Source organism: Aythya ferina, assembly GCF_964211825.1.
Source record: "Aythya ferina genome assembly, chromosome: 3".
Classification (NCBI taxonomy): Eukaryota; Metazoa; Chordata; class Aves; order Anseriformes; family Anatidae; genus Aythya; species Aythya ferina.
This window is the reverse complement of record NC_140298.1, coordinates 54,340,858-54,353,410: the sequence shown is the minus strand read 5'-3', so window position 1 is coordinate 54,353,410 and position 12,553 is coordinate 54,340,858. Positions and strand designations below refer to the sequence as shown.

General features: G+C 37.7%; 1 protein-coding gene across 1 annotated transcript in view; it reads left to right on the top strand.

Annotated features, from left to right (window-relative positions):
* The window catches only part of NOX3 (NADPH oxidase 3), a gene marked incomplete at both ends in the record, with an annotated part of 41,786 nt that overhangs the window by 14,339 nt on the left and 14,894 nt on the right, over positions 1-12,553 (top strand). Inside the window, 4 exons of the mRNA XM_084515846.1 lie at positions 2,700-2,881; positions 5,659-5,788; positions 8,751-8,843; positions 9,999-10,252. Of these exons, the coding sequence (XP_084371972.1) occupies positions 2,700-2,881; positions 5,659-5,788; positions 8,751-8,843; positions 9,999-10,252 (659 nt within the window). The remainder of the gene's footprint in view (positions 1-2,699; positions 2,882-5,658; positions 5,789-8,750; positions 8,844-9,998; positions 10,253-12,553) is intronic.

Below are 12,553 nucleotides of genomic sequence, written 5' to 3'. Positions count from 1 at the left end.
TATAGAGCTAACACAACTTCTCTTTCTCTTTTTCTTTCTTCCTCCTTCTAGAAAAAGAAGTAAAAAACAAAGGAAATAACACCAATAGTACATAACACTTCTTTCATTGTTGTTACTTGCCTCTCCCCATGTGTTATCTTCCCAGTCTGGAGGTTGGTTCTACCCTATTACGTGTAGAGTGTGGCTGCCCAGGGAAAATAATAAGCAACATCCAGAGGCTTATTGTCTATGGGAAGCACTATATCCTATGCACTGGGAAGCTAGGGACAGTGTGTGCAAGACTGCAAATAAATGGGTGTGCTTGCTCTCAGCATGGGTGGAGATCTTTCTTAAAAGACTCATGAGGTAAAGAGGAACGCAGTCTTTCTGCAGTGCATAAGTGTAAAACATGCAAAAGTTGCTCTGCTTTTTTCCTTATTCCATTATACTGTACATCAGATGCTATCTGTTTCCTTGTGTACATTGCTGTATGCTGTATGCCCTGCCAAGAATCCCATATGTATTGCTTCTGTTCTTGAGGAAATTCCTGCATATCTAGCATATAGTGAAGGCTGTTTGAACATCCTGAACTGGGGGCCTTTCAATCAGAAACAAAGTGAGATGATGGCTGGACAACCATCAAAGGATTTCATAGTGCTTTTCAGTTACAAGGCATTTTGTCCTGTTTTTTCTCCAGTTTAGATAACGTGACTTCTACATCTTTCTAAACAAACAAATAAACAGTTCTTAAGTTTGAAGAAAAGGAAACAAATCAAGTCTCAAGAGTATGATGTCTTGATGTTAGTGCTGAGAAAATAGCCAAAGCAGAACCGTGAGCAAGGACAAAGCTGCCTAGTCTCTTAAATACTTGGTGCCCATTCTCACCACTTACACTTGAAATGTAAAACATAGGAGAGCTCACAGTACTGAATGGCAACCTACTGCCTTCTAGTACACATTTTTTTCTTCACTAAGTCTTCCCATGGTAATATTATTGATAGGTAGGCTTCTAATTAACATTAAGGTCCTAAGTACCCTTGAGAAGGAAAGCTAGCATTTTCTGAGATTCTTTCCCAGATTTTTCATAGCAATAGACTCCACAATTACTTTCTAATTTACAGCCTAGATTATACTCTAACCTCTAATGATTATATTTCTTTTATCTCACACTTCTGTCTTAGTACCTATACTCAGAATTAATAAATTATGAAGGAAAGCAAAGAAAAGATTTCTTCTAACTTCAGAGAAGAAAGTTCTGAGAACAACAATTCAGGTTTCTTTTTCTGTTCCATTTTAACCCTCCAGTGGTGATGTACTAAGTGTCTTTGACATTTTTCCTTGTTTCATCTCAACATTCAACTAGCCACTGTAGTGGAAATTTTCAAAATATCACCTAGATCAATCCTGTTAACATGTAGAAGAATCTGAATACACTCTTCACAGGCACCAATTTGAAAATGTGCCGTGTGCTGTCAAGTGTGAACATTTGAAAGAATGATTTTACTGTAAAAAGTGACTGTAAAAATGACATTGTGGAATTTTATTACCTCTAGTATTTCCATATCAGATGAGTGCACTTTGAAGCACAATATGTGTTATTTTTTTTTTTTGTTAGGATATTAAGCTGTAGAACCAACTCACAATCCAGTAGGCATGCTCAATTCCCTCATTCTTTCACATCAGTCCCGGAAAAACAGATATATATATGCTTTGCAGGCCAAGTAGAGACTTAATTTACACTCTGCTGGCATATTTAGCTTGAGTCTCATCTTGTGTGTGGGATTTTTACTGCTGTTCTTCATGATTTGCACTTTCTGAGATCAGCATCTGACTGTTGTATTCAAAATACATCTTCATTCTCACTTCAGTTTATTTTGGGGGGTTTAGACAGATGTAACAGACTTGTGCTGATGTCTGTGAGTCATGAACAAAAAAGGAACCTGATGTAGCCCAGAATATTAATGTTTCAGTGCTGACAAGCAAAAAAATGTGAATATACATATAGGCATAAACATGTCTTTCAAAAAAAAAGTTAATATTATCCAATGACTGTACAGGTAAATGTAAGGAACAAGTAAATGTAAGGAACAGGTAAATGTAAGGAACAAGTAAATGAGATATGCTGTTTAAGTAAATGAGAGCATGCCATTTTTATGCACCATTTCAGGGCTGCTAAAAACTCACAGACTGAGATAAAAAGAACCACAGGAAAGCCCCACACTTTGCAGGTGTCTTAGCACCTCACTTTATCACCCTCACATGAATAGGACAGTTCGTAGTGTTGTTTTGGTTATTACATCTCTAGGCTTAATCTTCTCTTTTCTCTAATCTGTTTCCTTTTTTTTTTTTTTTTTTTTTTTTTTTTTCTGAGACACTTTTGCATAAGATAAATAGATAAAAGTACAACTGAGACTGCCTAATTTCCTCCTTTTAATTCTTGAAACAAATAAGTTGAAGCAAACATTTACACATCTGCTTGGGATAAACCCGAGTAGAAATAGAACAGGGGGACGTTTTTCCATGTTCTTCTACAGTGAAATTGAAGTTTGCCTTACCTGTGTATCTTTTTATGTTGTTGTCGTGGTTTTTTTTTCATATGCTGAAAATATATTGTAGAATTTGATTTCTTATGTAATAGTCACCTCAGTAACAATATTAACAGTGAAAATAGTAGTAACAACACCAACAATAGTAATAGTAATAATATATGCTCGTTCTAGAACACAACAGGAGAGGTGCTGACCACCATAGCTGGAGTAACTGGAGTTGTGATAACTGTGGCTCTTGTTTTGATCATGACTTCATCCACAGAGCTCATCAGAAGATCATGCTATGAGGTGTTCTGGTACACCCACCACCTCTTTGTGGTTTTCTATATTGGTTTAATAATCCATGGTATGGGGTAAGTATCTGCATGAGCATGGGGTATGTGTACACAGTTTGAGATGAAACACAATTCAAATCTTTCATTCTGCGCTTTTCTATTAACAAACTGATGGGATCTTTGCTTGGAGACAGATTGCAAAATGAAAACAATTTGAAATTAAAACACACCACTTTTCTGAGGACTTTTCTGTGTTTTAATTCTGTCAAACACTCTTCTGGCATCTACCTTTCTTATGACCTGCAGCTTATCAACACATCAGCCTGAATGAACTTTTATCCCTGAGAACTGGGGCCTTCATGGGCTCAAATTAATAAGGAGTAGTCCTTATGCTCATAGCTCTTGAGAGGCACTTCCAAGAGAGTTTGTACAAACTTGCCAGGCTTTCAGCACTTCAGCTGCTCAGAGGTGAATGTTCCTGTGCACAACAATCTTTTTTGCATCCATAAATATAAAGTGATTCTGCCCCTCTTTCACTGTGGCAGAAGGAATCCCAAATTTCATCACTGCAGTAACAGTAGGCACTACACTATGAACCACGGTCGTTCTCCAGTCTTAAGCAACTCAAGGTTAGAACTAGCCCAGTCAGGTGGCTTTTATGGAGAGAAATGACTGCCGGGTCACTGGTGGTCTCCCACTCAGCATGGGAGAGAGGTCCATCCTGCTGGTACAGGGCTCCTGGTTCTCATGCTGAGGAACAGCATGTTGGGAGAGCCTCCCCAGGAAACTCAGGGGTTGATAAATCATGTGTACAGTGTGAGAGCAAGAAGACTGGTAATTAAAACATTTTCATCTTCTGTTTCCAGTTCCACTGACATCTTACCCTTCCTCTCCCTTGTGCACTTCCCCTCATTTCCCTTTTTTATTTCTCTGTAATAGCATTATTATGAATCTCCAGCAGTGCATCTATATTCTTGTAATTCAGATAGGGAGTGCCGTTTTGAGGCAAATCTCATGTTCTTCTTCACTTACTATGTTTTGTTTCACATTATTGCACAACCTCAGACTGTAAAGTGTGGAGTGTTTGGGGATGAAACTATACCAACAGGCTTGTCTCTGTGGTCCAAGCACTAAGAAATGATCTGTTCATGTGACAGAACTAGACCTAGTCCAAAGTCTTTGGTAATGCTAAGACATGTACAGTGTAAGGCCTTCAACAAAAAGTGCTTTGTTCTATAGATTTTTTCCTGCTGACTGCCTAGTGTACACATGACCTCAAGCTCTTGTAATGCTTTTCAGATCTAAGGGCAGTGTCACCTGGTGTGATGACAATATGCTTTTATGTCCATTTCATAAAACATTCAGGTGGTATTGCCCAACTCCAAAGCACGTGCAGATCATCACCCTTTGACACACAGGAATTTGTTAGCCCCCACCCAGTCTGTGCATGTCTACTTCCACGAGGTACATGGAGTCACCATGGGACAGGTAACAGACTGGTTCAGTGCTTTGAGGTCTGTTACTTTTCCCATCTTGCTACTTTTCCTTGTGATTTCCTTGTGATTGTGAAGTGCGAAGGCCACACTTAGTTTGGCCTTGAGGGTTTCTGACATTAGCCTAATTAATTAGTCCCAAGTTTCAGAGTCATGGATGCAAATACATGCTGTAAACTATATACTGGCCTGATTAAAAAACACCCCCCAGTTCTCACCTTTAAATCTTTAAGAATCCAATTTCAAACAACTACAATGGACCCTTCAGAACTCTTTGGCATTGTATGCTCCCTCTACCTAGCCAGCTGATTGACATTTCCCAGCAATAGATTTCCCTGAAAAGGGGACACTCATTTAGCAGCTCTGCTAACAGTATTAGATGAATCTGATGCTTGCACCAACTGGCGAGTGCACTGCAACGGAGCAGCTCCTGCTGCCCAAATACATCTCTTACACCACTTGATTTATGAAAAGTTGAGTCAAAAGTCAAGACTCAAGTCATCCAATCAAGATAAATTCATCCACTTCATATCTCTTCCTCCTTACCAGCTGACTGCACAAAAGCAACTGCTCACTTGAGCCTACCATCTTTTCTGTCCTTCCATTTGAACAGGTGGCAGATGATGACACTGCTATGTTAAAGAAGGCAACACTTCTCGTCTCCTTGTCTTTTGTAAGACAAGTGAGCAGGACAGGATAGACTTGTAGAGTCAAAGTAAGTACAGGAAAATTCAGAGAAACTATATGAAACACACAGGGTTTCTCATAAAAATCTTCCTTCTCTATCCATAATCAACACCAGCTGAAACCTATTTAAACCGAACAGTCAAGATTGATATGTTTGGGAAAATTCACATCATTAGCATTCTCTGAAGTAAAGAAGCTAGAATTTAATATGTTTAGAAAGCACACATCTAATTACGGTCCTCCAACTTTATTTGCAGCTTTTAAAAATGCATTTAGAAAGCAGCAAAGGAAAGAGAAGGTCTGTCACTATAAAATTTTATTGTTTTTCTAAACAATACCAGATGCTCATATATAGAGGGGGTCAAAGTGTCTGCTCCAAAGAACTTGGAAATCATTCTGATTTTGCCACAGAAAGTAAAACGTACATTCTCTGTGCAAGAACTCTCCACACTTCATTGACACTGATGTATACCGATATTTTAACATACTTCTTGCACTTGGTCAAAAAGTCATGGTAAACTTAAAGGAAATGTAAAGAGAAAAGAATAGACACAAAGCGTCCAGTTCTTGAACTTCAGTTTTCTTCATGTCTGCTTTCAGGTACTAGTACAAAACCTACAGATGCATAGAAACATTGCAAAGAAGCATATTACTGATGAATATTTTTGTTTTAAGTCAGCTAATCCGAGGTCAGACATCCCAGAGTCTGCTGCTTCATAACGTCACTTACTGTAAAGATCACTACTTGGAATGGGAGAAAGTCACTCAGTGCCCTTTGCCGCAGTTTTCTGGCAAGAAACCTGTGGTAAGAGTGATGTTTGTCTTCTGTTTTTAACCTAATGTCCTTCCCTGAGAGGCTGTGTGTCTTAGATAGTGGGGGGCTGGAGTGTACAATACTAAAGACTGGCATTTAGTGTCATGTTTTGAGAGTAATTGCATATTTCTGCTCCACAACCTCTCCATGTGCACAGAGAAGATAGTGATCCCCACCTCCTATATACTTCCTATACAATCTGTACAGATAGGTAAAGATAAAGATGTGTAAAAATTAGGTGTTATTAATAATTATTATTATTTCTGCAACATTAGCTAGTTAGCCAACATTCCCTTTGAAGGGTATAGATTTCAGAATTGGATTTTTTTTTTTTTTTTTTTTAGGACATTTAGTTTTTCTCGTTCAGCATCACAAATATCCTTGATGTGTTTATTGCATGAAAATAGCCTCCAAGTGAAAATCTTATAAGGGTAGAGATACAGAAAATACAATGAACAGGAGAGAGAGAGATTCAAATTAATATTATTATTATTTTAACTAGTAGTGTTTTAATATGAATAGTCTAAATACCAAGGAAGAGTAAGTTAGAGATAAAATTATGTCCTTGCTTTGGGGCACATACTTCCTGTTGCCCAGCCTTGATGTCTTAAGTTGGGAAGAATGAAACAATGAATTATGAAAGAGAAAGGCAAAAGACAGGAAAAATGTCCCACGGAAGGGTAGTTTTGCTGCAACAAGATTGCAAATCCACAGGGGGTAATTAAGTAGCAGACTTGTACAGTGTGTCAGATGTCTAGCATCTAAACAAAATCATTTAACATTTACAGCTCAAGATTTAGCTTGCTCATATGCAAGTTTTAGTTCTTTCTTCCAGAAAGAGAAAACATACGAAAGGAAATCTTAAAGTAAAGGAGAAAAATTAGCATTCAGTATCTTGCAGCTCTTTTAATGGCTGACATAGATTTTTCTTAAACTAAACTATTGTTAGCCACAACCCAACCTGCATATTAATGAGAAAATGAATGCCTCTCTAAAAATTTCAGCTACATGTCACCATAAAAATCAATACATGGCTATGCACTGTGAATACAGACAAGAACTTTCTTTCAACAGCATTCTTTGACATTCATTATCATAAAGCTTACTGGAGAGAACTTCTACTTCTCCATGCTAAACCCACTTTGCCACACTCTGCTGCATACCCAAGGCTGTACTTGCAAAGTTACGTTACTTTAAATGAATTGTGATGATACCATATGGCATATAGATTGTCTGTAAGAACAGTGCTTCGCTGGATGGGTGGTGTGCTATGGTGAGATCCATGCTAGGAATTGCAGTGGGCTCAAATCCATCCAAAGGCTCAGAAATGATGGCAGTACTGGCAGGGCAGGGGCAGATGTGGCTGAGCAGAGGGGGACAGCCTTGTGTACAGCTGGGATTGTGCAATATGGTACCAGTGTGCACACCAAGGCTCCTGTGGGGGGCTAAGGCAGTAGAGTCCCTCTCTCAACAATCCCACCCTGCTCCATATCTCATATCTCTGGCCAGAAGCTGTATTGTTTAGCAGCTCACCCCTCCTGGTGGATGTCCTGTTGTTGGAAACCAGCCACAAGATATTTTGTATTGAATGCTCCATTGCACGGGAGAATGGCACATTTGAAATCTCAGCTGAACTCTCGCATGGGAGAGCCTGCAGCCTTAACATTCCTGTCACGTGCTTTTATTTACAGGTAGCACAAATTGAAGGGAGGAAAAACAGGTCTCATCATTATTGTGCCTTTATGTATGCTAATATATTCACGACATGTGTGATTACCCACTGTGCAGAGACACCTGTAGTATTTAGGGACAACGGATGTGTTGGCTTTCTGCTTTAACTCAGAATCTTCAGGCTTATGATGGTTTCTTCCCATTATTAAATCATGCAATGTTTATTTATTTAATTAATTTTCAAGACTTAACCTTGGGAAATTGCTACTCCATCCTCCAAGCATGTTCTAAGGAAGCCACATAATTTTATTGCTCACTTCTCATAAAAGATACTTTATAACCCGTTACACAGCTTGTGGAGCAAAGTCAATGTTTTAGCAAGTTACTCTGGAAATTTTAAAAGCCACATGATTGTGGAGTCCTCAGATCACTAACATGAGTTATGCATGTAGCCAAACTGGAAATAAAACTGTATCTCCTAAAACAAACAAACAAACATTTTATTTTTATTTTTATTTTTATTTTATTTTATTTTAATTCTGAAGATTCAATTACATCTAATTATCTAGGCTGTCATGGTAAAATTCAGTAAAATCATCAGCTAGTAGCCTTGAATAGCCAATAGCCATTCTTGTGATCAGGATGTACAATCAGCAAGTACAAGTAGAGCAATCCTCTGCAACAATTAAAGTACAACCATCTTAGTATCCTAGATAGAAAAAATATGTTTATGGATACAGAGACGACTAATGGATTAAATGGAAATACATTTTATTTCTCTAATTGCATATTTGGGACTGACTGTTTTCTCATGCAGCTTCAGAAAACACAGAGCTGACAATAAGAGGTACTCTTATCTGACCCTTCTGAAATATTTCAGACTTTGAGGAGCAACAAAACAGTGAGGCTATAATGGGTATCAATGTATGCATCTATACTTCTTCAGGTCCAATAATCTCTCTCTATATTTCCTAAATAGATTAGTCCTTTTGCCTTTTAGTAGCAATGGATTTTAAAGGACTCTTCTTGGCCAGAACACAGATAGATATTAGCACTGCTTTTAGAGTGTGCCTATGATGGAGTCCCATATGTCTGTTCTGTGAGAACGCCAGAATTGCTGCAGTAGCAACAGAAATACTCTCTTGAGAAAGGCAAATGAAAAATCACAGAAAAGAAAGCAAACACTTTCATTTTAGGCTATCTGCTGATTTAAACCAGAAATGCAAAACATTTTTGTAGAAGTTGAAATAAATGCTGTTTTTTAATATGCAACTTCCTGCAGGCTTGGAAGTGGGTTTTAAGTCCTGTGGTGTTGTATATCTGTGAAAGAATTGTTAGATTCTGGAGATTTCAACAGGAGGTGGTCATTACTAAGGTATGTAACGTAGCGTGCATGTCTGTGTAAAAAGAACATAATGCCAATGACTTCTTTTATCTTTTATAGATAACTTCTCTATATTATGACCTTATTTTTTACTTCCAGCTTCAGCAGCTCTTTCATCATTACTATGGTTTCAGCCAAGTATTGATTTTAGCATTTTTTGCATTTATTCCAATAACAAGTCCATGCGAATATTCCATATGGGACCAAGCCTGATTAATGAAATACCAGACTTATAAGGCTACACTAGTATATCACAAACCTCTGTGCTAAGGCTATCTCTTTTCAGTGAACTGAAGCACATCTTCCACTGCAGTAAATGGCAGAGAGGCTCTTGACTTTAGCACAAATCAGTATTTTCTTTAAAATCCGGAGTCTTCCAAGGAGACGAAGCGTTACATTATCTGTCAGCATAAATAGTCAAAGCATCATTAAAACTAGTACAACTGTGACAATTTATCCCAGTTCTAAATGCCTTTGTGTGCTGAGGCCCCATTTAATTTGTGGTAGAATGAATCAGGGATGTGACTGTTGGAGCAGCTGTGTCCGCACATATCAAGCCAGCGATCTGAAGCAGGCTTATCTTGTGCAAGGGGGAAAGCATCCAGGACAAGTCATGCCTCTGATTTCATAGGGTGGTTGTGATCTGAACATCTCAGAATGCCACGTGTGACATATAAAACTGTCTGCTTAACTGAGATTACCTCTTAATAAAAGTATTTTAGGATTGAACTCCACTGGGCTTGATTCTTCTTGCCAAACCAGCAATAATCCTACCCATACATACAAGTTAATTGTATTACATGAGAGTAAAATTGGAAAATTATTTTAGCCTGTCAAGGAGTACTTCTGTGTAGGCTCTACTAAGATGGAAAGTTGACAAAATGTTGCTTTATTACAGCCTTTAATATGTCTCTTAGACTCACAAAGCAAGCTGCTGCATGTTTCATACTGCATCTGCTTGCACATTATTGGGCAGCAGCAGCACTACAACACAGAGATTAGGCTATTGCCTTCAAGACATTTAAAAATTTTTATTAACTCGTAGCTGAACTCAAGTAGAAATGATTAAATCTACAGCTGTAGCTTAATGGAAGCAAACTATTACTCTTCTCAAGGAAAACAGTCTTCCCTTTTATTATTGTTCAGGTGGTGACCCATTCTTCTGGAGTCCTTGAGCTTCACATGAAGAAGCATGGCTTTAAAATGGAAGCTGGTCAGTATATCTTTCTGCAGTGCTCATCGGTATCATCGCTGGAGTGGCACCCCTTCACCCTCACCTCAGCTCCTGAGGAAGACTTCTTCAGTGTTCACATCAGGGTGGTTGGGGACTGGACTGCAGCCCTCTTCAAGGCCTTTGGAGCAGAGGAAAAAGCTTTCAAGGAGTTGTGGATGTTACCAAGGTTTGAATATCAAACAATACATTTTAAAATATTAATTTTATATTTTAAAATAAAATTTAACATTTTTAATTTCAATTAATTCTGTGGGTGTTCCCTATGGCACTGTATTAGATCATAGTTCTGGATCCAGAAATATGCCATTATGGTAATAAATAAATAAATAAATACAGTCATGAGCTTAGTCCAGTAGCTATCAAGAAGACCTGATGAATTGAAAGTCCATATTGATATCTATATCATTATTGCTATCATCTAAATCTTCACCACCTATATCTGTAGATATCCATTTTGATAGAGGGGTACTTGTGAACTAAATTAAAATAACCTTAGAAGGTATTGGCTAGATTTTTACTTGGATGCTTATGTTCTGGCACACATCACCTGTCATCCACATGTCAAGTTTACCTCTTTGGGTTACATAGATATTTGGTGGCTGCAGAAACCTCTGACTGAACCTTATTTCTTTCTAGCAGTCTCTCTCAACTCTGTCTCTGATGCCCAAATCCTGTCCTAATGTATAAAAGTTATTGACATTTATATTCTGTATGTGGCATCTTAATCCAAGCGAAATGTTGATCCTTCTTTGTTGCAAACAAAGGGATCTGCTGAAGTTAATGGAGCCATCCTGACTTACACCTGCTAAATATCTGGCTCTACATGTGATGGATTCAAACCATTTAGCTACTCGCAGCCATAGTGGAGTTTTTCACCACAGAAAACAGCCCAGCACAACAGAGGATCATTTCAATTGCAGGGGAATATGTAGGGTCTGCCACTGAAGTGACTGCTTCTCCCCCTAAAAAAATTGCCTTTGATGAGGTGGTTCCAGTAAAACTAAACAGCAAAAGGCACTTGTTTAACCACATTTATATAATTTAGTGGGACTTGGATGCTAGTGAGCTTTCCCCTAAAAAGCTTATGGATGCCATTAAGCTCCAGAGGCAAAAAGACTGTGGGGGCAGAGAAGAAAGTCTAGCGTGGTCCTTGCATTATCAGTTAATAAGAATTAGAAATGAAAGTTGAGCCTTTGTTAAAGGCAACTGGAATGAGAATTATGCTATTTCAGCAGAACTGGAGCACAAATGGCCCAAAGTGATTGACAGAGAATGTAAGGGAGAAAGAGAAAAATGTTATCAAATGTTGCTGGCCATAATACAGCATTGAAATAAACAACACTGTCATATATAAAACCTCTTCCTTATAATCTTTTTAGGCTGCCTAATACCACAGTCCAGTTGCTTTCTTGAAATATATTAAAAAGATTATTTCAATAGTTAAGCTAGCAATAAAGCAAAAAACAAGTCTTTTTTACATTTTTCTATATCTAAAGATAAATACCAAACTGGTAGCTACAGTCAAAAATACCATTTTGCAGAAACCAAGCAGAAGACAAAAGACATTTAGCAACTGAATGATAAGGTAAGGTTCTAAAAACAAAGCATGCATACTGCAATTAATAAAGGAATACTAAAAGAAAATATACATGTATCCAAAATATATTTGTAATAGGAACAGCCTATATCCCTATTTTCTAGTCCTCTCTTGGCATACACAAATGAAATATATTTTTTGTTACTTTGTTTACTATCTTCCTACCTTCCAACACACTCTCTGGTTCAAATGAATGGGTTGTATAGTTCAGTTTCTCTTTCCCTGCCTTCTTGGAAATCTTTGTAAGCTAAGCTCTCCAGTTTCTGCACAGCAAGACATTCAAACCAATGATGGGATCTCTGTCACCTGGTGATTTAGGAACATACCTGTAAGGAATGATTTAGATATAATTCTGGTTTATAGCATACTGACAAATTAAATAATCTCTTGAAATTCCTTCCAGATCAATTTCTTCTCAATCTACTAACAATAATGAGAATTGCTACCAAGCCTACATTGAACTACGTAGAACATTTTGCATATATAACCTAAATCATTCCTGTTTTACAAGAAATGTTGAGTGTTCAAAAAGCACAGGGCTTGACAGTAATCTGAATAATGACATATATTAAAAATAATTTATTTTGTTTATATCTGAGGCCAGATTTTCAAAAGTTATCCCTGAGTTGCTGTTTCATTTGCTACTGCAATTGCAGAGCATTTGGAATACTGAAATTAAAACAAGCCATGTGACAAGTATGAATGAAAGGGAGAACATTTGCTAGGACTTCAAGTACATTTCAGGAAAACAACAATCAGGTTTCAGATCCGTTGTGTCCCTATATTGATGTGTACTGTTGCTTGGTGATCCTACTTTCCTTTCCTGTTAAAACACTTAATTTCCCCATGTCTGCATATTTGTTCATACTG